The following is a 27,945-nucleotide window of genomic DNA, read 5'->3' as shown; positions in this document are numbered from 1 at the left end:
CCACGCGCCGTCGCCCCGGCTCCGGCCCTCTGAGAGCAGAAACTTGTGGGGCCTGCACCGGAGCTCAGCTTCTTACGGTGGTCTTTATTACCATGCCGCTGTATGAAGGCCTAGGGAGCGGCGGGGAGAAAACGGCAGTCGTGATAGACCTGGGAGAGGCTTTTACCAAGTGAGTGGCGACGGCGCTGACTGCGGTCGTCCTGAGGGGAGGGCGGTGGTCGAGGCCCGGCCCGGGTCCTCTTCCCAGGCTCACGGGGCAGTTTGCCACATCTCCATTTTTTCTCCAGCACCTCCGCAAATTACGGCCCTTATTATTTATTTTCAACATGGGCTATACGAGTCCCGAGGATCCGGTTCTGACTCCTGGAGAGGTCCAGGAGGCTTCGGGAGAATGGTTTTCGCCGCCGCCCCAGATTGTCACCCCAGATTGAACGGACCCTTTGGTGTGATCCATGCAGGGGATGACAGCAGTGGTTTAGACCTTGTCCTGGGCTTATCTGCTTAGGAAGGTAGCCACCGAGAACTGTAACGTAAACATTTATTGAACGGAGCCTCTGTTGGTACCGGAGATTCAAATGTAAGACAGGGCCGTTGCTCCACAAGAGTAGGAAGTCCAATTAGAGAGACGGAACACATAAACAAAGAGGTGAAGCCCTGTAGGTAAGACTCGAGATCCTTTGTTGCTCCCTGCCCGAACTCTTAAATTAGGAAATTTGACATGTTTTAAGAGGCAACTTGTAAACACTAGTGGCTTTCAGTCTTTTGGATGGCATAGATCCCTTTGACGACCGAAAGAAAGCCACAGATACACAAACCTTAAAATATTTAACCACGGTCTCAGAGGTTAGCGGACGATCACCCTGGTCCTTGGACTTGAGGTTGTGAGCCCTTGTACTGGGCTCAAGAGGACAATAACAGAATTGCCTCTTGTATAGATATTTGAAATAGAAACATCTGAAAATCTTTATATATATCTGAACACTGCCTAGTATATAGTAGGTATTTAATAATTATTTGTTGAATAAGTTGTCAAAACCGCCTATTTAAGTGTTGGACCGCAGGTGCTCCAGAATTGGATAAAACACAGTTCTTGGTCCATGACATTCTCTTACTGTTCTATGCAAGATCCTCCCTTATTTATGTTTTCTTATTTTAAATGTTTATTTCAATAGCATAGGAAATACCTTGAGGCTGACACCCAAAGATAATTACTCTGGCTATGAGGAAATGAGCAGAAAGTTACTATACAGGAAGATGATTATTGACAAATCAAGAGGAGGGTAATAAGATGAATTTATGAAGTAAAAGAAAGGAATTGAAGTCAACCAGTGGGCTGCATCCTGGGGAATTTGAGGAGCATTGGTGCAAGTAAACATGGAGATGTAACTAGTAGAAGATGGAAAGAGCCATTTGGGAATAGAAGAGCAGTAATGGAAACTAGGCGGGATAAGAGATCATGTTAAGACTAAACTTACATGGTGATCATTTTTAGCAGAATTTTTAGAAAGGTTTTGTTTTACTAACATGAAACATACATGCAAATACCTAAATACTTTTTTTTTAAGATTTTATTTATTTATTTGACAGACACAGTGAGAGAGGGAACACAAGCAGAGGGAGTGGGAGAGGGAGAAGCAGGCTTCCTGCAGAGCAGGGAGCCGGATGCGGGGCTCAATCCCAGGATCCTGGGCTCATGAGCCACCCACGCACCCCAGGAGAACCATTTTTTTAAGGATGAAATATTATGCGATTTTTAAAATAACAATGAAGACTATAATAATACGGGCAGAAGCTTATTGTATGAAGTTCATGACATTTGAACATCGTGATTATGTCAGATACGCATAGTGTAAAAAGACCAAAAGGAAACACGTAAATATGGAAATTAATATTAGAGTGATGAAATTATGAGTAACTCATGAGTTATATAAGTGAAGTCCTATAACGTAGTCAGATAATCCAGGGTTGTAGAGATGTGTTGCCTAAAATTCAGGTATAATTTAAAACAGAAACACCTGGGTGGCTCAGTCAGGTAAGCGTCTGCCTTCAGCTCAGGTCATGATCCCAGGGTCCTGAGATCGAGTTCCGCATTGGGCTCCTTGCTCAACAGGGAGCCTGCTTCTCCCTCTGCCTGCCGCTCCCCCTGCTTGTGTGCTCTTTCTCTCTCTAATGAATAAATACATAAAATCTTAAAAAAAAAAAAAACTGAAAAAAGTACATACTGGTCTGAAATAATATACTGGTTTATTTCGATATCACTAATTTGAAACAATGTTTTACCTGTAATACACAATTATGAATATAGATGGCATTAACTTTTTCTTAGTTTCTTTGTCCCTTTGAATACATCAGAGATGTTTCCATATGTTTTTGTGACCACTGCTTTGAAACAAATGCAGAAAAACGTGTTTCTGTGACAAATACATAGAAAGAATGTTACAGTAAATTGAATGTTTCAATTTTCTGTTTATTTTCAGGTGTGGATTTGCTGGAGAAACTGGTCCAAGATGCATAATTCCTAGTGTGATTAAAAAAGCTGGTCTGCCTAAGGTATTTACTTTTTTAACAATTTAGTAAAACAAATGCTGTACTATAAAATACTTTTTGATGTGACTTCAAGTAAGATTGATTAGAACAGTGCTAAATATATAACTTATGACTGTATTCCAAGAAAATATTTTTAAATCTTTATTTCATTTTAAGTTTCTTACCAAAGCTAATTTGACCGACCAGGAATTGTAGAGCAATAGGAAGAATAATTTTGCATGCCATAAAATTCACATGTTAAAATCAAATACAGATGCTTCTGCCATAACTTAATATTTGCATTCCTGAAAAACCTCCTTTTTTTTTTTTTTAAAGATTTTATTTATTTATCTGACAGAGAGAGACACAGCGAGAGAGGGAACACAAGCAGGGGAAGTGGGAGAGGGAGAAGCAGGCCTCCTGCCAAGCAGGGAGCCTGATGCGGGGCTCGATCCCACAACCCTGGGATCATGACCTGAGCCGAAGGCAGACACTTAATGACTGAGCCACCCAGGCGCCCCCCTGAAAAACCTCCTTTCCATCACAAATAAAAGTAGGTTTATGGTGGGGCAGACCTTATAAAACCCACGTAATTTTGTAATTACAGCACTAGCAAAAGTAATAACTGATTCCTCAGAAAAAAAATTAGGATAGCTTTGGCTTGCAACTGAGAGTGGCTGGAGGCTCTCTCAGGGATATTAAAAATAAAATGGAATAATGGATTGAAAATGTTGGTCAGTGGGTGCTGAGCCAATGCAGATGGCAGTCAGTTCTGAGCCAGTGGGGCTATTGTTAAGGTGGAACCAAGAGGAAATGCAGCCCAAAAAAGAGTCATGAAAGGGTCTGCTTTGGGAAGGGAGCCTCTGCTACAGAGGATCATTTAAGCTTTTGAAGATTTTTTTTTTTTTAAGATTTTATTTATTCATTTGAGACACAGAGATACAGAGAGAGAGAAAGAGAGAGAGAGAGAGAGAGAGAGCATGAGCAGGGGGAGAGACAGAGGAAGAAGGAGAAGCAGGCTCCCCGCTGAGTCAGGAGCCCGACATGGGGCTCAATCCCAGGACCCTGGGATCATGACCTGAGCCGAAGGCAGACGCTCAACCATCTGAGCCACCCAGGCGCCCCAGCTTTTGAAGATTTTATTTATTTGAGAGAGAGCGTGTGTGTGTGTGTGTGAGAGAGCAAGAAAGAGAGAGCTCGCACGCATAAGCAGGGGGAGGGGCAGCCTCCCTGCTGAGCAGGGAGCCCTGCACAGGGCTCTATCCCAGGACCCTGGGATCATCACCTGAGCCAAAGCAGACCCTTAATGGACTGAGCCACCCAGGGCCCCTCATTTAAGCTTTTGAAAAACAGATCTTAAAGGATGCCTATGTGTGTGGCCACTTTTTTTTTTTTAAAGATTTTATTTATTTGACAGAGAGAGCACAAGTAGGCAGACATGCAGGCAGAGGGAGAGGGAGAAGCAGGCTCCCCCACTGAGCATGGTGCCCGATGTGGGGCTTCATCCCAGGACGGGATCATGACTTGAGCTGAAGGCAGCCGCTTAACTGACTGAGCCACCCAGGTGCCCCGACTTTCTTCTTCTTGATGAAAGTTATAACTCTGCTATCATTTCAGCTCCTCTTGTCTAACATGAACTAATATAAATTTCATTTTATGTAGATAGTATTCCCTTATTTAGCAATGGAAATATATTTGGTTTTATAGAAGTACATATTGTAGCAAAATAGATTAGTACATCAGTTTATATTTGGTAATGGAATGCATCTTTAAGATAAAAAGAAATGCATTGATTCACAAATCTTTTTAATGTATGCTTGATTAGGGAATCACTTTATTGATTTCAAAATTTTCCAGGGGCACCTGGCTGGCACAGTCGGAAGAACATTGCAGCTTTTGATCTCAGGATTGTGAGTTCGAGCCCCATGTTGGGGTTAGAGATTACTTAAATAAAAACTTAAAAAAATTAAATTTTGGGGGGGCACCTGGGTGGCTCAGTTGGTTGAGTGGCTGGCTCTTGATCTCAACTCAGGTCTTGATTTTAGCGTCATGAGTTCAAGCCCCATGTTGGGCTCAGTGCTGGTCAGGGAGCCTATATGAATGAATGAATGAATGCTGGTCAGGGAGTCTGTATGAATGAATGAAGCCTATATGAATGAATGAATGAACGAATGAAAGAAAGATAGATGTATACAATTTTTTTTCCCCACAAATCCTTGGATAAGCTAGAAATGTAGTAGGTACTTGTGGTGTGTATTCAAAATGTGATAGAAGTTCCTCTCTGTTCACTTTTCATGTTCTTTTGCTTTATAATAATTGAGGTTAATGTGATACTTGATAAATTTCTAGATAGATTCCTGACTGGACTTAGAACTGTAATATTCTCATTGATATTTTTCTTAGTGCTTTCAGCTTTTATATTCATCCTGAAAAGACAAATATATATTTGAAGATTAATCTATAATCAGCCATACATGGTTTGGAACTTTCTTTAAGCTACATAAAATCATGAAATTAGCTGAGCTAATGGTCTTTCCACTAAAAGTAAATGAAAAGAGGTCTGCCAGTGATGCATCAGAGTACTTAGAGCTTTCTGAGGATCATAAGTAAAGCTCTTGTTCTCTATTGGTGTTGACTTAGCACTCATGGTTTGGTAGTGTTTGCATATACTGTTTAGTGCTGTTTTTCACCACACATTTGTGAGCATGTACTTTGTGCCTGGTACTGTGTCATTTGAAGGAGGATATATCATAAGCAAACTAGGAACAGTTCTTGCACCTTAGAGTATGTAGTCTAATGGGAAGGTAGACATTTTACAAGTAATTAAGTGGGGTGATCTTACAAAAGGGAAAGTGTTATTGCTTTAGGTGTGACTTACAGGGACTGGACCAACTCTGGAGTGTTTGAGGAAGCTTTTGATACTTTTTAATCAGTGGTTTTGATCAGTCCTGCCAAAATGGTATGTCTAGATGGAGGAAAAATGCAAATGAGCATAGCTTTCTACTTGTGGACACATACTTTTATCCCCACAAACCAAAAAGTTCTGTTATCTTAGGCCCATTCTTAAAGATTCCTAATTTGGGACACCTGGGTGGCTCAGTTGTTAAGCATCTGCCTTTGGCTCGGGTCATGATCTCAGGGTCCTGGGATCGAGTCCCGCATTAGGCTCCTTGCTCGGCAGGGAGCTTGCTTCTCCCTCTCCTTCTGCTGCTCCCCCTGCTTGTGCTCTCTCTCTGCCAAATAAATAAATTAAAAAAAAAAAGATTCCTAATTTAAGTGATTTATTTATGTTTAATGTTTGCATTTATTCCCAATAAAAATCACTCGTGATTTATTACCAGAAAATGCATTAGTACAGTAAATAAGCATGTTTAAATTTAAGATTATTTTGTTATTTTAAATTAATAAATAATTTTAATTTTTTATAGCCTATCAAAGTTGTTCAATATAATATCAATACAGAAGAATTGTATTCCTACCTAAAGGAATTCATCCACATACTGTATTTCAGGTAAGATGCAGTTGTGTTTGTTTTTCCCCCCCCCGAGCTTTTGTGATTAGATTTTCCTGATGCCAGTCATAGTAATATTTGGTTGTGTTACATCGTAAAAAAAAAGTTGACCTGCACTGCATTTTTACTTGCTTATTTTCAACCTTTTCCAAAATATATTTGAAGACTGGATAACTGGCAAGCATAAGGAGATGCTGAAAACAAATTAAATGTTCATTAATAAAGGGCATTGGATAATTAAATTATTATATATCCATATAGTGAAACACTTTACAGCCATTAAAAGAGTTCTGAATCTATTTGTAGTCATACAAAAGGTGTCTTAGATATATTGATAATTGATAAAAGCAAGTTTCAGAACATCTGTGGAATAAACAGTTCTGTTAAAATACATTCATATGCATGGACTATAATGACAATATATAAACTGCTCTAAGTGGTAGTTTCTGGCTAGTAGAAGTGTAAGGTATTTGTACTTTCCAAGTTATAAACTTCTGTTATATTTGGAGTTTTATGAACATATATTACTTTTGTAACCTAAAAAAAGAAGAAAATCTTTTTAATGACTCAAGTGTGTATTTGTACTAGGCTGTGGCTTTTGTTTACTGAGATAAATGAAGTAACAGATGGAAAGATACGGACACAGTACATAGCACTTAATAAGAGTTCAGGAATGTAACGTTTCCTGGGTAATAAAATAAATGTATCTTTTTGTCATAAAACAGCTTGAGCTAAGGTAGTAGAGTTTCTCCTTTCTTAACAAAATTGCATTATGTGCCAAAATAAATACCAACTTTCCTTTACTTTCCTGACTACAAACCATCACTTTCCAGGCACCTGTTGGTGAACCCTAGAGACCGCCGGGTTGTGGTTATCGAGTCAGTGCTGTGTCCTTCCCACTTCAGAGAGACACTCACCCGGGTTCTTTTCAAGTATTTTGAGGTACCTCCTTTTTATGTTGTTTTTTATAGGTACTAAAACAAACTAAAAGGTCCTCGTTTAATTTCCTTCCTTATATATATTTTACACAGTGCCTTTGAGAAACCAGATGAGTGTAAACTCAAGCCATTTTAAATTGACCATTTATTTTCTTTGTATGGTTATTTCATGTGCAATCAGCCTTTCACCCAATACTTAGGTAACTGACAATTTCTTACTGATATTTCTGTTATTTATTTAACATAGGTTTTTTTTTGTTTGAGGACTTTTTTGGAATTAAAAGATAGATTCTTTGCTGTGGAGTTTATAATGTGTTTTTTTCCCCAGGTCTTTCTAGTTTCTGTTGTTTAGTTATGCTGACTGTTCTAACTTCTTCAGTTCCTTCATTTTAGGCTTTATTTATTTATTTTTGAGATTTTATTTATGTATTTGAAAGAGCAAGCGAGCATGAGCAAGGGGAGGGGCAGAGGGACAAGAAGACTCCCCGCCGAGTGGGGAGCCCCATTGTAGGGCTTGATCCCAGGACTCTGAGATCATAACCTGAGCTGAAGTCAGACATTTAACTGACTGAGCCACCCATGTGCCACCTCCATGCCTTTTTCAATGTCTTTACTTAGAACTATCCCCCGCCCTGCCCTCTCACACAACCTTTAGGTAAGGGAAATATGGCCATTATATTTTAGAATTTGTTTATAAGGACTTTCATATTTTGATTGAATATTTATCTGATATTTGGGGTATCACCCGATCTGGCAAATTCTCGCTGAAAAATGTCACACAGAGTTAAGGATTTTTATAGCTCTTCAGTTTAATTTTAACTGCTATATTATGTTTTGTAAAAATAGAGTCATATTACAAACTTTGTGAATAAAGACAATCAAGAATCTTTTTCTTAATTTTCATTTTGATGGCAAAGACATCTATTTTTTTTAATTTAAGCATCTTTTTTCGAATTTATGTTTCTGTACCTCTTCTTTTATCCCTTTCATTTTTCCCTCCAAAAGAGAGAGAACAGGGGCACCTGGGTGGCTCAGTCAGTTAAGCGTCTGTCTTCGGCTCAGGTCATGGTCCCAGGGTCCTGGGGTCAAGCCCTGCATCGGGCTCCCTCCTCCGTGGGAAACCTGCTTCTCCCTCTCCTTCAGCCTGCTGCTCCACTTGCTTGTGCTCTCTCTTTCTCTTTCAAATAAATAAAATCTTTTAAAAAAGAGAGAGAACAAAAATTGTAAAAAAAGTTTCATAATTGTCATTTTGGAATAAAACAACTTAGAGAATTTAAAGTGTTCTTATTATGGTATATTTCCATGATTGTGTAAATTCAGATAAATCAACAAACTAGATTTTGGCACCATAAAATGGTTGAAAGGTATCATAAATGTAATGTTACTGTGAATTTTTCAAGTGTATTTGAAATATATGGGAAACACCTTCAACTACTCCTGGTTTTGTTGTTGTTATTGTTATTTTGGCTTTGTTGTTTTCTAGGTTCCATCTGTCCTGCTTGCTCCAAGTCATCTAATGGCTCTTCTGACACTTGGGATAAACTCTGCTATGGTCCTGGATTGCGGATATAGGGAGAGCCTGGTGTTACCTGTATCTTTTTTTGTCAAGCAGCTAATTTTTCAGTTTTTACTCTATTTTAACATAATTAGGCTTATTATAAGTGGTTTTCATGGAATGAAACTATTTGGGGTTACCATATACAAATATAAATTCACATGTGGAAAAAATTCACAGGATTGTGAGACTTAAATTTTGTAGAAATTACCATTATGACTTGGTCCTGGTATGTACTTCAGAGGTCAGACCTCATGAATATTATGTTCAGTTTTTAAGAGGAGCATTAGCTAATTAGGTTGTGTCATAGTACTTGACTACCTTAGTCAAGTTCTAAGAAAAGATCATACAAAGAGTAATTGGAGAAACTGAAATGAGAAAGTTAAATCAAGAAAAATTAAAACACTAAATCTGCTTTCAAATAGCTGAAGGGCTTGCTGTGGAAAAGTAAGTACATTTTTTTTCTTTTTCTCTCTATTTCCAGAGGCTGTCATTGGAGGCACAGTAGGGTATAGGGTTTATGATTTTGGTTTTGGAATCAAATACACACATAAGTGGTAATTCTTGGCAATGCTTCTTACTAGTTGTATGATGTTAGTCAAGTAATCTCTTTGGGCCTCAGTTCTCTCATCTGTGAAATGGGAATTATAATAATTCCACCTCATGGAGGGGATATTGTGTGACTTGAGTGAGACAATGTATGTAAAGTATTTAGCATATGACCTGGCATGTAATACTTGCTTAACAGTGCTCTAGTTTTATATCATTCACCACTGGGAAGAACTTCCTAGTAATTCAAGCTGTCCCAAAATGGAATTAGTGACTATACACTGATGCATTCCTTGTCATTAGAAGCATGTAAGCCGAGTATAGGTAAAGGCTCTTAGAAATGTTAATAGTGAAGGCGCCTGGGTGGCTCAGATGGTTAAGTGTCTTCTGCCTTCAGCTCAGGTCATGGAGTCCCACATCGGGCTCCCTGCTCAGCGGGGAGCCTCCTTCTCTTCTGCTCCCCCTGCTTATGCGCTCTCTCTCTCTCTCTCTCTCTCTGTCAAATAAATAAATAAAATCTTTTAAAAAAAAAGAATTGTTAACAGTGGATATTGCTCCATTGAAAAGGACTTTGAAGTATATAAGTGCATGACTCAGGAAGTTTTGAGATCTACATATGTGTGTATTAGCAGAAATACTTGGGGGAGTGAAATCAAGAATCATTAGCTCCTAAAGAACTAAATTAGGTAATAGTTTTTAAAATATAAAGTATTCTCTGGGGCACCTGGGTGCCTCAGTCAGTTGGGTGTCTGCCTTCGGCTCAGGTCTCCCAGGATCCTGTGATTGGACCCCACGTTGGGCTCCCTGCTCAACAGAGAGCCTGCTTTTCCCTCTCCCTCTCCCCCTGCTGGTGTGCTCCCCCCCTAAATAAATAAATAAAGTCTTTTAAAAATATATATGAAGTATTTTGTGTTAAGTCTCGTAACAGTGGGGCACCTGGGTGGCGCAGTCAGCGGAGCATCTGACTCTTGGTTTCGGCTCAGGTTGTGATCTCAGGATCGTGAGATTGAGCCCCACCTTGGGCTCTGTGGTCAGAGTCCACTTAAGATTCTCGCTCCCTCTTCCCCTCCACCCTTCAAATAAATAAATAAATCTTAAAAAAAAAACCAAAACCTCATAACAATCCTACAACGTAGGTATTATTCTCCTTGTTATATAAATCAGAAGATTGAAAGTTGGGGTAGATGGTGACCCAAGGTCATATAAACATGTAGCCAAGATGTATAACCCATGTTTGTTTCCAAAGCCAATGTTCTTACCAATATACTCTTTCCTTTTTTATAAATATTGTACTTATATACGTCAGGAAAAACAATATGGAAAATAAGGTAACAAATCCACAGTATAGTAGTGTTCACTCCTCTCAGCTCTGTCTAATAGGAATACAATGTGAGACATATATGTAATTTAAAATTTTTCTGGGGCGCCTGGGTGGCTCAGTCGTTAAGCGTCTGCCTTCGGCTCAGGTCATGATCCCAGAGTCCTGGGATCAAGTCCTGCATCGGGCTCCCTGCTCAGCCAGGAGCCTACTTCTCCCTCTCCCACTCCGCCTGCTTGTGATCCCTCTCTCGCTGTGTCTCTCTGTCAAATAAATAAAATCTTTAAAAAAATAATAATAAAAAAATTAAAAAAATAAAATTTTTCTAAGAGCTACATTTTTAAAAGTGCAAGTGAAAAATGAAGTTACTATATTTTATTTAACCCGATATATTCAAAATATTATCATTTCAACATAGAAACTATATAAAAATTATAATGAGATGTTTTATAGGGTTTTTTGTATGTGTGTATTAAGTCCTCTAAATTTGGTTATCAAGTTTGTTCTTATAGCACAGTTCAATTCAGACTGGCCGCATTTCAAGTAGCTACTTTATTAGACACCCTTGTTCTAACTAACGAATTCTGTGTGTGTGTTTGTGTGTGTTTAACCTTTTTTTCTTTTCTTTTTTAATTTTATTTATTTGAGAGAGAGAGAGCACAAGAGGGGGTAGGGTCAGAGGGAGAAGCAGACTCCCTGCCGAGCAGGGAGCCTGATGCGGGACTCGATCCCAGTACTCCGGGATCATGACCTGAGCCAAAGTCAGTTGCTCGACCAACTGAGCCACCCAGGCGCCCTGTTTAACCTTTTTCTTTGAAGAAGAATATGAAAAAAGACTGATTTTTCTGTAACTCTTTTAAAAATATGAAGAATTTGTTACCAAAGTTGACTTAATACTGCAGAAGGTGAGGAAAGTATCAAGGAAGCCATGTTTTATTTCCTAACATAGTTGTATCCTTAACTGCCCTATAGATATATGAAGGAATCCCAGTACTAAATTGTTGGGGAGCACTCCCCCTAGGAGGAAAAGCTCTTCACAAGTAAGTGTCTTGGGATTTATCACATTTGCTCCACCTGTACCACAAAAACATGTTAATTTTTTGACAGTGATCAGTAAAGGGTAATATGGATATTTAATGTTATTTAGTCCATTTTCTATTAGCCTTGAATGTATTCATCTTTTAAGGATAAAACCACTTTTTTTTTTTTTTTTTAAGATTTTATTTTTTTGACAGAGACACAGCAAGAGAGGGAACACAAGCAGGGGGAGTGGGAGAGGGAGAAGCAGGCTTCCCGAGGAGCAGGGAGCCGGATGCGGGGCTCAATCCCAGGACCCTAGGACCATGACCTGAGCTGAAGGCAGACACCTAACAGCTGAGCCACCCAGGCGCCCCAGGATAAAACCACTTTTGTTTAAAGCATTATAACCTATTATGTAGTAAAATATTAAGAGAAGGATATCAAGTACAATATTTTAGTTCCAGTAACAACTATTTTTTAATTTCAGGGAGTTGGAAACTCAGCTACTGGAGCAGTGTACTGTTGACACAGGTGCTGCTAAAGAACAGAGCCTTCCCTCTGTGATGGGTAAAAGTATTTTAAACTGTTTAAAGTGGTTTACATTCCCTTGTTGTTCTTTGACTCATTTGTTTTCTACCTCATTGTATACTCTCTTCTCCCTCACATCACTGATGTCATTGCTCCAATTATAAGGTCATTATTGACCTCTTAATTACCAAATCCAGTAGTTTAATTTTGGTCATCCTTTTTAGAACTTCTGACATTGTGGATTATCATATACTTTCGATGTTTTCTCTTTGCTTTCAGGACTCTGTTCCTTTTATGATGTTCTATTATTATGTGATGTTCCTTGGTTTCCTGTGCTCTTGCTTTCTCTACTGAGATTCTCCTAGGCATCTGGTTTTCATTTTTTCTTCCACTGGCTTTTTAAAAGTGATCTCATCTATTTTTATAACTTCAGCTACGTCAATATGCAGTTGATTGTCAAATGTATCATTGGGCCTGACCCTTCTTGATATTCCTATCTCCAACTGATTTTTAGATGTAAACTAGGCATGTTTAGGTACCTCATACTTAAGACCTTCAAAAAGTGAATACATTATCTCTTCTTCCAAATTCATTTCAACAAATCATTCTCAGATAAAGATGGTATCTTCCTTATCTCCCATTTTAGAAAACTGGAGTTAAAAGTCCTTTCAGTTCTCCCTCAGAAATCTCTTAAATTTCATCTCTTTTTCTCTATCATCTATACTACTGTACATCTGAAAACAAAGACGTCGTAAACTGACCCTCATTATTTCTTGCTTGGATTATTATAGGAGACTCTTTGGACCGATTCAGTATTTCATACTGTTGCCAGAAATAACTTAATACAAGTCTGATTACACGGCTTAAGGGTTTTTGCTGGCTCCACAGCTTAAAATCCAAATTATTTGCTTGATACACATGTTTCTTCCCAATCTGACTTTTTTTTCTGCCTCTTAGCCCTAAACTACTCAACCTAACCCTGTGTACCTTACTTCAGCTACAGTAAATTTCATATAGTCTTCTAGGCTCCACTAGTCCTCCCACAACCCTGAGCGTTTATTTATTCTCTTTCTTTGCCTGGGATGTTGGGTTTTTGATCCCTCTACATGACTCAGCTGGAATGTCATTTTATTACAAAGCCTTCCTCATTTCCCCTGAGGAGAATAAATTTCTCCCCTCTCTGTTAGGTCCTCAGTAGTATTTATTATAGCACATATGACACATCCTCACTTGCCTGTTAATTCACCTTTTCCCTTCGTAGACTTTTGAGGATCCCTGTCTTAGTTGTTTTTCAATCAGTAGCACTTAGTATACTACCTGGGCACTGAATAAATGTTGGAAAGAGAAAGACAGGTTTTTAGGACATTTATCCTTGTGTATATTGTTTTCCAATTTTTCTTTTAGTAGTTAAGATAATAGCATTCTCTATGCTATAGATTAGATTATAATTTTTCTTTTTAAGATAAACTTTGTTACTTTTTCAGTATGTCATGAAGACAGTTAATTTATAAAAAGTGTCCAAAGATAATGGGTTTGTGTAGCATCCCAAGATATTTTTAATGAAGATCTTCTTTAAAACTGATTATAACTTATCCTTAAAATTCTGAACTGTACATTCTTGGACACTGTTTTTTAACCAACCACCATGGACTCTGTAATCTTTCTCTCACATAATTCCCCAAATCTGAGTCTGTGATAGCCCTGTAGTCCTACTAATTGTGGAATTAAATCATATCATTGTTTGCTGAATAACATGCTTAGGAGGATCAGAAATGCAAATACATTTGTAACTGAGTGCACATTTTATGTATACTTGGGTATCCTTAAATGAACTCTGAATGAGCTTTTTTCATTTAGTATTTGGAACCTAGTTCAAAAAGAATAAATATACTTTAGTATATACTTTATAATATACTTTAGTATATTTATAGTAACTTATAAAGGCTAACCTAAGTACATTGATTTGAAAAGTGTACAGTTTTAAAAATAAATTATATATAAAAATATTATGCTTCTTATTCTCCTAAATTAACCAAAATTTAGATATGATTGTTCAGAGCCAGAGACAATGAATACCTCTTGTTTCTATTTCTTATTTGAGAGATTTAAATAGTTGTTATTATTCACTAAGATTAAGGAAGCCCTTCCCAAAGTAGCATCTACCCCCAGCTAAAATAAGCCCTTTATTTTCAAGCCTGCTTTACATGTTGCCTAAAGAAAACTTCTTCATATTACCAAATTTGTTTTATGTTGGAATTCATCTGAATATCCCTAAAGAGTATATAGCAGTTATGAAATGCTGTAGTTTTTAGCACTTATTGTTAATTTATAGGTTCCTATAATCTAGTTACATTTTTCTCATCTCTTTATAGCCAAATTAAAATTTTTTTGGAAATCTCTATCCTTTTGTGAGGTGAATTTCAACACAAGGATAGAACTCTTCAAACTTTTTGATCACATGCTAGCTACATCAGTAAAAAACTTTGGAGCATGTACCCTCAATACGTATATATGTTTATTTATAAATTATATGCATACTATTATTGCTATATTATGAAACACAAAAGTAGGAATTTGGAAAGGATGAGATAATGATAAATAATAATTCTAAAGTTGTACTTACTAATGCTAAAAGTTTTTTGCTCCTCAAAAAAGCAATGTGATTAATATTATTTATTATTTTTTTAAAGGATATGGCTTAACATTTTGAAGGTGTGGCTTTTAAGTTTAATTTATAGTAATACTTTGTTTCAGTGGCTGTCATACCTTAAAAGATATAGCTAACAAGGTGTGTAGGTTCTGATGGAAGAAGTGCATGAGTACCCTTATGAAATCATGATTCCATTTTCAGCTATAAATTTCTGTCTTCCTTGATGTAAATAATTTGTTTTTATAAATCAGAATATTTTTACATATTTAATCATGAGTTAAAAAGTCTGAGTTTAGAAGATTTTAAATTTAGGTTAGAAAATGTTTCTGAGTCTGACTTGGATAACTAGACTTTTAGCAACAGAATCACATCACAATGGTAATATATCCAAATGTCCACTTTCTAAAGGCTCCCTGTATTGTATAGATTTCTTTGAATAGGTACGTTCTCCGTTTTTTTCTCCAAATTATTTAAATTCTAGTTAATTAACATGTAGTATAATATTGGTTTTAGGAGTAGAATTTAGTGATTCATTAGTAGAATTTAGTCATTCATCACTTACATATAACACCCAGGGCTCATCAGAACAAATGCCCTTCTTAATACCCATAACCCATTTAACCCATCCCCCCACCCACCAGTTTGTTTTCTATCGTTAAGAGTCTCCTGGGTGGGGGGGGGCGCCTGGGTGGCTCAGTTGGTTAAGCATCTGCCTTCGGCTCAGGTCATGATCCCAGGGTCCTGGGATCGAGCCCCGCATCGGGCTCCCTGCTTGGCGGGGAGCCTGCTTCTCCCTCTCCCACTCCCCCTGCCTGTGTTCCTGCTCTCACTATCTCTCTGTCTGTCAAATAAATAAATAAAAATCTTAAAAAAAAAAAAAAGTCTCTTACGGTTTGCTTCCTCTCTTTTTTTTTCTTTTCTTCTATGTTCATATGTTTTGTTTCCTAAATTCCACATATAAGTGAAATCGTATGGTACTTGTCTTTCTCTGACTTACTTATTTCACTTATCATAATGCACTAGCTCCATCCATGTCGTTGCAAATGGCAAGATTTCATTCTTTTTGATGGCTGAGTAATATTCCTGTGTGTGTGTGTACTGACTTTGAATGATGAAGTTTCTTGCTAGAAACAAAGGTAACTTTTTTGTTTGGCTTTTAAAAATTATACTTACATTTTTAAAAATTTTGCTGAAATGGAAAGTGGTAATGTGAGTGCAATTTAGCAGACTGTTTCTGCTTATTATTGAACTTCTGTTGTTCTAAATAAAATTTCTGTTTCAGGTTCAATTCCAGAAGGTGTTTTAGAGGACATTAAAGGTAAACTAAATTCCCATTTTTGTCCTTTTTATCCTTAAGTATTAGTTTAAAAGGCATGTGTTTCTAGAAATATTTACAGATGTACAAAATAATAAGTACATAATATAATCTAAAAACATTTAATATACAGGATAGGCTATGGAATAATGTAAATAAAATTTTTATTTTTCTTTAGATTTATGGGAGCTTTTGCATTATTTATGATATTGAAGAAACTTCTCAATTATAGAGTATACAGGATTACTAGGGAATTAACAGTTTGCACAGTATGAATTAACAGATAAATTGCTCCAGAAAGACACTGGTTTTATGTTGTATAGAGGTTTTTTTTTACTCTAGTTTTTAAATATTTATTTGTAAAGTCATCTTACTGACTTTGGAAGTTCTAATTTGGGGCCAAAGTATATTGGATTCACTTTACTAGGATATATTACCTCTCCCTTGCTAGAGTGCGTTTTTATAATTTTTAAATGGAGTTTTCTGGATTTTTTTTTTTTTTTGGTAAGATTGATTTGAGAGAGAGAGAGAGCACAAGCAGGGGGGAGGGACAGAAGGAGAGGGAGAAGCAGACTCACCACTGACCAGGACCCTGAGATCCTGACCTGCGCCAAAGGCAAACGCTTAACTGACCGAGCCACCCAGGCGCCCCAGTTTGATTCACTGAAAGAAAAGGCATTTAAAATATAATTTAATATTCTTCAGTACTGAGAATGTCAATGTAAAATTAATAAGAGAATTAAATGAGACCTGGTGATAATCTGTTACAATCTTAAGTGATTTGTTCAGTGTCACACCAAAGGTAGAGTTAGAGCCAGGGCTGCAAAATGGATCTTGTTCTTCATTTTATTGTTTACTTACATGTTATAGTTACCTAAAATTTCTTCATTTATTGTAAAACCTGAGTCATTTGTACATGCTTATTGCAGTGGCTTCTTCTGCCAAGTATCTAAGATCTTAAGGGCTAGGTATTTATCTTATATGACAAAGATAGCTATGAGGACTTGAATAAAATAAAAAATATGTCAGTAGCTTGAACACCTAGCTTACCATCTGGCGTACTGAACACTTAGCTAACTATCTAGCATATTAGCGTATTGGAGATTCTTAATATATTTTGAATTAGTGAATGAGAAGAATTTTATATAAAATGTAAATATATATTTAACATGTTTTACAAGGAATTAAGTCATTAAATTGCATTCAACATCAGTTTTGTTTCTACTTAAAAATTTTTTATTCCTTACCTATTTGTGAAAATAATTTGAAGGAACTTATTATAAAAGGTGCTTTGCGGGGCACCTGGGTGACTCAGATGGTTAAGCGTCTGCCTTCAGCTCAGGTCATGATCCCGGCATCCTGGGATTGAGCCCCGCATCGGGCTCCCTGCTCAGCCAGAGGCCTGCTTCTCCCTCTCCTACTCCCCCAGCTTGTGTTCCCTCTTTATCTGTCTCTCTCTATGTCAAATAAATAAAATTAAAAAAAAAAGGTACTTTGCAAAGGAAATAATCTTTGAGGGCACCTGGGTGGCTCAGTCAGTTAAGCATCTGCCTTCGGCTCAGGTCATGATCCCAGGGTCCTGGGATCGAGCCCCATATTGGGCGCCCTGCTCAGCAGGGAGCCTGCTTCTCTCTCTCCCCTTGCTCCTCCCCCCCGCTCATGCTCTCTAACTCACTCTTTCCCTCTCTCAAATAAAGTCTTCAAAAAAAAAAAAAGTAGGAATCTTTGAAAGAATAAATGTTCAAAGTGCAAAAAAAAGGTGATCTGGTAGAAGGAAAATGGTAGTGTTGGGCTGTGCCAAGACGGAGAAAATAATCATGTCAATAAACACTAAACTAAGGAGTGTTACTACGGCTAAGAGCAAAATTTAGCTTTGTGTTCTGACCAACCAAGATTTTTATTTTTTTATTTTTTTATTTTTGTAAGATTTTATTCATTTATTTGACAGAGACAGACACAGCAAGAGAGAGAACACAAGCAGGGGGAGTGGGAGAGGGAGAAGCAGGCTTCCCGCCGAGCAGGGAGCCCGATGCGGGGCTCGATCCCAGGACTCTGGGATCATGACCCAAGCCGAAGGCAGATGCCCAACGACTGAGCCACCCAGGCGCCCTGACCAACCCGGATTTTTTAAAAAGAATCGGATAGATAGATACATAAGATTAGATACAGAGACAGAAATCAGTCTGGTTCAAAGAAACATGCTACATTTTCATGATGCTAAAATTTAGTTTTATTATGGTACTCTTTATACAGGGAATATCAAAAAATAGTTTCCTCTGGGCGCCTGGGTGGCTCAGTTGGTGAAGCATCTGCCTTCAGCTCAGGTCATGATCCCAGAGTCCTGGGATCGAGCCCTATATTGGGCTCCCTGCTCAGCAGGGAGTCTGCTTCTCCCTCCCCCTGCTCTTGCACGTGCTCTCTCTCTCTCTCTAAAATAAAATCTTTAAAAAAAAAAAAGTTTCCTCAGAGGTGTTTTTTTTAATGTGATTTTGTGAAAGATGAATATGCAACATGTCTTATGATTCTGCAATGAATGAAAAAGATCTTTGTGAATAAATTGTCATAACCAAACTAAAGCCAGGGATAGTTTATAAAATCCAAAAGAATGGATAACTATCATGTTCACTTGAATAGAATTGTTTTAACTGGACATAGATTGATTCAATCACAAACCATAACAAAGTCTCCTTTTCTTTCTCATAAGTGCGCACTTGCTTTGTAAGTGATCTGAAACGTGGATTAAAAATCCAAGCAGCAAAATTTAATATTGATGGGAATACTGAGGTAAGTTAAAAATAAATATATATTCCTTTTCCAGAGGTTATAACCTATGTATTTATGCTTATGATATTTATATTTCAGCGTCCCTCACCACCTCCAAATGTTGACTACCCATTAGATGGAGAGAAGATTTTACATGTTCTTGGATCAATCAGGTAGACCTTAATTGTTATGAGCAAAATAATAAACTAGAATGAATTTTTGGCCTTTAAAAATATATAAGCCTTTAATATTGCTGATTTAACAATTATGTGTTTTTCATAAGGCCTCCTCATTTACGATTAATTTTATTCAACTTTTTAAAAAAATTTAATTCAGAATTAATTAGTAGAACTATGGTAGAGAATAAAGTATAATATTTTTTTTGAAGATTTTATTAGAGAGAGCATACATGCGTGACCTGGGGGAAGGGACAGAGCAAAAGAGAGAAAGAATCTCAAGCAGACTCCATGCTGAGCTCAGAGTCTGATGGGGGGCTGATCTCAGGAAATCATGACCTGAGTCAAAATCTAAGTCAGATGCTCAACCGACTGAACTACCCAAGTGCCCTTAAAGTATAATACTTTAAAACAGGGTTCAGCAAACCTTTTTTATAAAAAGCCAAGTGGTAAATAGCTTTGGTTTTGTGAGCCATATGATCTGTGTTGCAGCTGCTTACCTCTACAGTTGGAGTGCAAAATCAATCATAGATAGTATGTAAATGAATGAGTATGGCTGTGTTCCAATAAAACTTTATTTACAAAAACGGGCTGGATTTGGCTTGCAGGCCACAGTTTGCTGGCTCTTGCTTTAAAATGTTTTCATGTTAGAATGCATTCTTCCAAATATGCTGAATCTTTTTTTTTTTAAGATTTTATTTATTTATTTGAGAGAAAGAGTGAGCAAGAGAGAGAGAAGGAGCAGGGGGAGGGGCAGAAGCAGACTCCCCACTGAGCAGGGAGACAGACGTGGGTCTCGATCCCAGGACCCTGAGATCATAACTTGAGCCAAACGCAGACACTTATCGGACTGAGCCACCCAGGCACCCCAAATATGCTAAATCTTAAGGACCAGTTAGTGAGTCACTCTTTCATTATTCATTAGATTATTCTATCCAGTGAGGCAATATAAGTTGTTAAGGACTTACATAATTATATTGGTAACAATAGCATTTATGTTTATACACAAGCTTTATAAAATTTGTATTTATGAAAGTTTCATTTGTAAAATATTAGATCAGAAGGTGTACAGAAAAGAGTTATGTAAACATTGAAGAGCCTGTTGGATTCTGAGATAATATAGAGGTTGAGATATTAAAAGGATGAATATAAATACACAGATGTTGGGGCGCCTGGGTGGCTCAGTTGGTTAAGCAACTGCCTTCGGCTCAGGTCATGATCCTGGAGTCCCAGGATCGAGTCCCGCATCCGACTCCCTGCTCAGCAGGGAGTCTGCTTCTCCCTCTGACCTTCCCCCCTCTCATGTACTCTCTCTCTCTCAAATAAATAAACAAAATCTTTAAAAATAAATAAATAAATACACAGATGTTAAAGATGGTAGGGTAGAACAAAAAAAGTGAGAATGTAATACTTTTTGATAGTAACTTTAATTGTTTTACCTCTTTTTTAAGTTATATTCATTAAATTACTATTTTAAATTTTCTCCAGGTTGTTGAGTGGAGCCCAAAATAAGAGAAGATAGATGTTGAAGGAAATTAATATGGAGCTTTTTGGTTACATAATAGTAGGAAAATAGGTCGGGAATAAAAAAGCCACCGTGTCTCACATTTTATTTATTTATTTATTTATTTATTTATTTATTTATTTATTTTTAAAGATTTATTTATTTATTTTGAGAGAGTGAGAATGAGAGAGAGAGAGAGAGTACATGAGAGCAGGGAGGGTCAGAGGGAGAAGCAGGCCCCTCGCCAAGCAGGGAGCCCGATGCGGGACTCGATCCCGGGACTCCAGGATCATGACCTGAGCCGAAGGCAGTTGCTTAACCAACTGAGCCACCCAGGCGCCCCCGTGCCTCACATTTTAAACCCAATTAATTTACGATTGTTTGCTAACATGTTTTTCCTACCGAAAATCTAGTTCCATTGAAACCTAATAGACATAGTTCAGACCAGTAGTTTGTTGGTAAATCTGAAGGGTCATTTAAAATAAAAGACCATTTTAGGGTGCCTGGGTGGCTCAGTTGGTTAAGCGACTGCCTTCGGCTCAGGTCATGATCCTGGAGTCTCGGGATCGAGTCCCGCATCGGGCTCCCTGCTCGGCAGGGAGTCTGCTTCTCTCTCTGACCCTCTTCCCTCTCGTGCTCTCTATCTCTCATTCTCTCTCTCTCAAATAAATAAGTAAAATCTTTAAAAAAAATAAAAGACCATTTTAAAAAACCATATATTAAACATTAAGCATATTAAAGTATATAAATATGTAATTATTTGCCAAACTTTTTTCTAGAACCTTTTCTTCAAGGGTAAGTCTGCTTCTAGAGTTTGGAGTGAAGTGTACATAAACCAGGAAATTCATGGTTTATTATTTCCAAGTTTTTTGTTTCTGTTTTTGTTTTAAGTGCGGTGAAAACTTATTTGTGAATCAGTCTTGGTACAGAATTCTTATAGACATTTTCTTCTAGACTTTTACAGTTGTATTACCCATATTAAAAAGATTTTCGGGGCACCAAAATCTTTGGGTGGCTCACTTGGTTGAGCATCTGACTTTTGATTTTGGCTCAGGTCATGATCTTGGGGTCCTGGGATTGAGCCCTGTGTGGAGCTCCATGCTCAGTGTGGATTCTGCTTGAGATTCTCTCTCCCTCTTCCTCTACCCCTCCCTCTATGCTTTCTCTCTCTCTAATAAATAAATAAAATCTTTAAAAAAAAAAGATTTAAAAAATAATTGTCTTTTCAAAGCATTCAGCATAGTTCACATAGAAAAACAACTTATTTTCTACCCTAGTATTCGTTGGTTAAGTAATAATTGTAAAATTATGTAATTTCAATATCAAATCTATTGACAATAAAAGACTTGGAAAAAGAAAACTGATGCTCTGTAAGCATTCATCTCAACTGGTAAGAATGGAGGTATGCAGGCGTAGCTTCAAGTGGCCGACTGAGTGTTGAGCATTCTGCAAGCCTCAGTATACTTTCCTGGTTGAGAATTTTATGTTTTGAAAAAGATTCAAGAAAGTTTCAAAATTCTATGCATAGTATGATCTAAATTTTATTTTTAAGAAATAGAGTTTATGTATGCATATATATAGATAGTTTTATATTGCATCACTTAGGATTCAGTTTATATTGCATCACTTAGGATTCAGTTTGGCCAACAATTACACAAACGTGACAGTAGTGGCTTCACCAAGATAGAAGTTTTTCTCTCTCGGGGCGCCTGGGTGGCTCAGTCAGTTAAGTGTCTGTCTTTGACTCAGGTCATGATCCTAGGGTCCTGGGATCGAGCCCCGTATCAGGCGCCCCACTCAGCAGGGAGTCTGCTTCTCCCTCTCCCTCTATCCCTCCCCCTGTTTGTGCTCTCTCTCTCAAATAAATAAATAAATAATCCTAAAAAAAAAAAAAGAAGTTTGTCTCTCTTTTAAAAGAAATTGTCACGGGTAGATAAGCCAGGGATGCTATGACAACTCCCAGCAGGGAGTAAATATCCTTCCATCTCTCATCCTTTGGGGGTAACCTTGTCCTTAGGGACCAGGGTGGTTGCTGGAGCTACTATATCTGTGTTTAAAGTAAGAACCCCTAGGAAGGAAAAGAAAAAAGTGCTTCCTTTCTGTTTTGTTTTGTTTAATTTATTTATTTGGAGAGAGAGAGATTGAATCTATGTAGGGGGGAGGGACAGAAGGAGAGGGAGAGAGAATCTCAAGCCGACCCTGTGCTGAGTGCAGAGCCCCACTCGGGGCTCGATCCCATGACTCAGAGGTTACAACCTGAGCTGAAACCAAGAGTTGGCCACTTAACCAGCTGTGCCACCCAGCAGCCCCTGCTTCCACTCCTTTTTAAGGAGACTTTCTAGAAGTCCCACATACCGTTTCTACCTCCCTCTCATTGTTACGTAGCTACGCATCTAGCTACAAGGGAGGCAGGTAAATAACAGGGTTTAGCTCGGGAGAGGCATTGTATCCACCTTAAAAATGGAGTTCTATCTTTTTTTTTTTCCTTCCAAGTAATTACAGATTCACAGGAAATTGCATGGATAATATCGGGAGGCTCCTGTACTCTTCACCCAGTTTCTCCCAGTGGTTACATCTTACTTAACTGTAGTACAATAGTAAAACCAGTAAATTGGCATCAGTGTAACATGTGTATGTATAGTTCTGTGTAATTTTATCACACAGATTTTTGTAATCACCACCACCATCAAGATATAGAACTATTCCATCACTACAAAGATCTTCCTTGTGCTACCCCAAAATAGGGTTCTTTTAATTTGAAATTAGAATGAACAGGAAAATGGAAAATGGATATTTTATTAGGCAACTAACAATCTTTGCCATATGTTACTTTTAAAAAACACAGAAATGCTTGGGGAGAGGATTGTTTTTTAAATCTTTTGTATCACTGTGGATCTCCTTCTTGACTCTTATTTTTATAGAATTTCACTCTTTTTTATTAGGCTTAAGGAAGTATACCTGGACAAAATGTATGTTAATCTGTATATAATAATAGTTGTAGCTAATACTTAGGGAGTGCCTCCTTTGTACCAGGCAGTGTTCGATTGACTCATTGAATCCTCACCTCAATACCTGTGAGGCAAGTGCTTTTATTCCTCTCGTTCACAAATGCAAACACCTTGTGTTTAATAATTATGTTAACATAGTACATAGTATTGTTACTTAAAATAGAACTAATGGTATATTCTGTATCATACTATATGATGCCGACAAAGCACTCTGTTTTTAATCTCATTAGAGATTCAGTTGTGGAGATTCTTTTTGAACAAGATAATGAAGAGAAATCAGTTGCCACTTTAATACTGGATTCCCTTATACAGGTATTTTGATTTCGTAAATGTTTCAATTTATGACTATAGCCCCTTAGAGAAAAAAAAATTTTTTAAAGATTTATTTATTAGAGAGAGAGAGAGAGAGAGAGAGAGTGCATGGGGGAGGGGCAGAGGGAGAGGGAAAGAGTTCTAAGTAGACTCCACGCTGAGTGGGGAGGCTGATGCCAGGCCCAGTCTCACGACCCTGATATCACAACCTGAGCCCAAACGAAAAGTTGGATGCTTAACTGACTGTCCCACCCAGGCGCCGAGAAAAAAAATTTTTAAGTAATCTCTACATCCCATGTGGGGCTTGAATTCACAACCCCATAATCAAGAGTCTTATGCTCTACTGACTGAGTCAGCCAGGCGACCTGAGAAAATTTTTTAAATGTTATTCTGTATTTATATTTTATTTATTTATTTTTAAAGATTTTATTTATTTGACAGAGCACAAGTAGGGGGAGCGGCAGGCAGAGGGAGAGGGAGAAGCAGTTTCCCCACTGAGCAGGAGCCCGATGTTGGGCTCGATCCCAGGACCCTGAGATCATGACCTGAGCTGAAGGCAGACGCTTAACCGACTGAGCCACCCAGGCGCCCCTGTATTTATATTTTAGCCACTAGTTACAATTTTTAGCTTTTATGTTAAATTTTACAGTTACTGAGTTTTACTTTGGCACTGAGGGTATTTACAACATGTCAGACTCAGGGATAAGTAGTGCTATCATGTATTATTTCCGTAGCAACAATATCAGATTTTTATTTTGTACCTAGTACAGCTTGTAGTTTCTTTAAATGCGGGTTTGTGTAGTACTGAATTTTAAATTCCACAGGGTGTATGATAGTATGTTTCTTTTGTTTAATGACTATGGAATCATAGAACTCCATGTGAAATGCCAGCACATTGGAAGATACTGTCTACCTCTGGCAGTTCCACTCAGAGACTCTTAGAAAAAACATAGCATCAGTGAAAGACTTTAACATTCTGATTTTTAAAACTGATGTAGAAACAATTTTTCCAAGAATGTTACCTTCCCACTTGACAAGTGGCTCTGGATATAATAACTGTGAAGTTACCACCTTAGAAAAATTAAGTTTCCACATGCTTTCCTTACTAAAAAAGAAAGTTGTTTTATTTCTTCTCATGTTCTTTGCTCAACTGAGTCATTCTATCCTGAAAATGGGAATACTCACATATAACTACCATATTCTCTGTGGAATTTTAAATTCTGTACTGTTAGATTTTGAGATCTTTAAAGTTCTATATTAAGTATATGGCAGTATTCTCGTGGTTATATTTGCTACATGAAAAACTCCCTTGTTAAAGAAACCTTGCTGTGCCTTTTTTTTTTTTTGTAATAGTACTTTGTAATACATAATCTGTATATTTTCTTGAATCCAATCAGGCATTATTTATACAGTTAAGAATAAATTCTTTTCTTTTTTTCTTTCTCTTCAATAACAGTGCCCAATAGACACCAGAAAGCAACTAGCAGAGAATTTGGTAGTCATAGGTGGCACATCTATGTTGCCAGGATTTCTCCACAGATTGCTTGCAGAAATAAGGTATTTGGTAGAAAAACCAAAATATAAAAAAGCACTTGGCACCAAGACATTCCGAATTCATACTCCACCTGCAAAGGCTAATTGTGTGGCCTGGTTGGGAGGTAAGAATTTAGTTTTTAAGATATAATGATTATGTAGTAATTGGTTCCTGAATGGTATTATTAATGGATATATTAGAATAGATGATTCAGTCTTAAAAATTGCTCACTTAACAAACTAATAGAACTATTAAATAATTTTCTTTGAACACTGACTTTTCCTTAAGTTATTGTCAGAGTCATATATCTATTTCTCTTGGCATTTGCACTTTAATTTTTTAAGTAAACTTTATCCAATTAGAGTCATTTCTCGTAACAGTGATGGATAGCTGTGCATTTATTCCAGTGGTACTACCATTGCTCATAACATTTGTTTTAATTCCTCCTAAAGCCAATTTGTGAGCCGTATGTGAGAATTGATCTCTTTATTTTATAATTATACTTTATTTTGTGACTGAGTTCATTGAATGATAGTTGATAAGAAATGATAGTTTCATTGAAATAAGGAAATAGCCTATATACATGTAAAGAGACTATATATAGAGAGAGAAAGAGACTATATATATGTAGAGAGAGAGAGAGACTACTTTGAAGATACATATATATAGGGAGAGAGAGAGACACTGCTTTGAAGAGAAAAACAGTCATGGATGTGTATATTTATATATGTTCTGATACGTGTTTTATGATGCATCTGCAGCTAATATGTATCTTGATCATTAGAAAAAGTATTGAGATTTTAAATGAATATTATATTTCTTGTGGAATTTGGTAAAAATGTAATTTTGATCTAGGACAAATGGATTTAGTTACCAAATTATTTTTTAAAGACTGCCATGTGGGTCTTTATAAAGTCTTCAGCATAGACTTGGGTGGCATTATAATGATGCTTACTGGGTTTTACAGTGCTGTTTTATTTATTGACATACAATCTTAGAGTTGTGGCAAAGAAAACTAAAGGCATTATTTACTGTATTTACACAGGATTGAAAATAGTTTCCACCCCTCTCTACCTCACCTGCTTTTAGACACAGTAATGCTTTTTAGCATTTTCACTATAATCTGCTATAGGCCATTTAAGTTACTTTCATCATAGGAATTGTGGCTTACCCTGTTACTCAAAATATATGATATAAAAGAACTGCAATTACTTTAAAGAGTGTGAATATGCATTACTGAATGTCACCTGTTCTCTCTTGTCATATAATGAAGTGGTTGTATGTGTACATAAAATTTTCTGGTAAAAGTTTTCATCTTAACTATAGAAATATTTTTTTACCACACAGGAGCTATTTTTGGGGCACTGCAGGACATTCTTGGGAGCCGTTCAGTCTCAAAGGAGTATTATAATCAGACAGGCCGTATACCTGATTGGTGTTCTCTTAATAACCCACCTTTGGAAATGATGTTTGATGTCGGGAAAGCTCAGCCACCACTGATGAAGAGAGCCTTTTCCACTGAGAAATAAAATTTGATTGAAATTCAGCTTTGCTTTGTATCAAGTAATCAATTACAAGCAAATTGTACAAAGTATACAGGATGCTGTTAGAGATGATTTTATGGAAGTGAAAGCATTTCTGTAGTTACTCTTTGCATTAATATTTAATTCTTTTGACTGTTGTAGTAAAACAGTAGCTGATGCTTATGAAATTTGTGGTATTTATATCAATAAAATATAGTAAAGCAGTTTAATTTTGTAAGTTTGTTATATAGTTTAGTTTACAAAAAGAATAATAACGTTGTCCCTCCACAGTTCACATAATCTGCCCTGCGCATTGGAGAATCCATCAGTCTCATTATTTTTAGCAGTTGTTTCATTTAAAGAAGAAATAATGTTATTATTACCAGGTATTTCAAATATTAACATGGGTCTCTTTCTTCAAATCCTTTTGTTTTGGTATTTATCTGTCCATGTTAGAATGCTACTTTTCCAGGAATATATTTGACCCTTTGGACTGAGAATGTTTAGTAGATTAGGTAGACATTTGTTAAGCAAAGTATGGAAATGTTTCCTTTTTAACTTTACAGTTTCTTTATGAATAATTCTACATTTCTAAGAGGAAAGATATTTCATTTTTATGCGAAGATATTTCATTTTATGTATTTTTATGAAACTGCTTTATAAACATGTATTCATAATGTTTTTAATCTCTTTTGTACTTTTTATCTTCTCAGGATAGGGGTTCTTGGAAATGTGTACTCAGTCACTGTTTAATTTTAATTTTTATTTGTTCTTGATTTGTTTTTAACAAACTACCTCTTACTGAAATTTTGCTGGTTTTATTCTTTCCAGGTGCCTGTGAAAGTACATACACCTATTCCTGAAGAATGTACTCATATTCCTGAAGACAGAGTAGGAATTGATACATTTTCTGGACTGTATAACCCATGTCCATTCTTACTTATAGTTTAATCATTTTTGATTGTCCTTTTTGTGTCCTTCCTAGTTTTGCCATATACTTTATGTGTGAAGATACCAGCACCAACTAACACTTGAAAGAGCTGGTTCCTGGCATTAAGAATAGGAAAGAATTTAAGGGGAAAAAAAAAAAAGGAAGAACTGGTGTGTATGTGTGTGTGTGTGTGCATTTAAAAACACTAGCTGTACTTGGTCACCATGTACTACTACGATAGCACAAGACTAAGATTCATTCAGTATTTATTGACTGTCTGCTGT

The 27,945-nt window shown here is 37.0% G+C and overlaps 1 protein-coding gene across 2 annotated transcripts; it reads left to right on the top strand.

Moving 5' to 3' along the window:
* ACTR10 (actin related protein 10) lies at positions 1–27,684 on the top strand. Of its 2 annotated transcripts, XR_003608369.2 has the most exons (14): positions 1–169; positions 2,478–2,550; positions 5,955–6,037; positions 6,871–6,979; positions 8,459–8,566; positions 11,370–11,437; positions 11,905–11,984; positions 15,878–15,913; positions 18,615–18,694; positions 18,773–18,846; positions 23,592–23,673; positions 25,130–25,331; positions 26,555–27,116; positions 27,562–27,684. XR_003608369.2 is itself a non-coding variant. In XM_028098672.2 (13 exons), exons 1-13 carry the CDS (start codon positions 93–95, stop codon positions 26,734–26,736), a joined length of 1,254 nt encoding a protein of 417 aa, XP_027954473.1. In that variant the 5' UTR covers positions 1–92; the 3' UTR covers positions 26,737–27,684. The 2 variants fall into 2 exon arrangements, 1 of the variants encoding a protein (XP_027954473.1); XM_028098672.2 differs by having other exon boundaries at positions 26,555–27,684.
* Positions 27,685–27,945: the final 261 nt, after the last annotated feature.

The sequence above is a fragment of the Eumetopias jubatus genome, unplaced genomic scaffold (genome assembly GCF_037043125.1).
Source record: "Eumetopias jubatus isolate StellerSeaLion01/CBP00866 unplaced genomic scaffold, mEumJub1_p1.0 scaffold_7, whole genome shotgun sequence".
NCBI classification, from domain to species: Eukaryota; Metazoa; Chordata; class Mammalia; order Carnivora; family Otariidae; genus Eumetopias; species Eumetopias jubatus.
Note: the sequence above shows the minus strand (reverse complement) of the source record. Positions and strands in the feature narration are given on the sequence as shown.

Bases quoted from the DNA above. Each gene is read 5' to 3' on its own strand.
- ACTR10 (XM_028098672.2), top strand. From the start codon at position 93: ATGCCGCTGTATGAAGGCCTAGGGAGCGGCGGGGAGAAAACGGCAGTC. The intron at 11,438-11,904 runs GTAAGTGTCTTG...TTTTAATTTCAG, and splicing joins GGAGGAAAAGCTCTTCACAA to GGAGTTGGAAACTCAGCTAC. The intron at 25,332-26,554 runs GTAAGAATTTAG...TTTACCACACAG, and splicing joins TTGTGTGGCCTGGTTGGGAG to GAGCTATTTTTGGGGCACTG.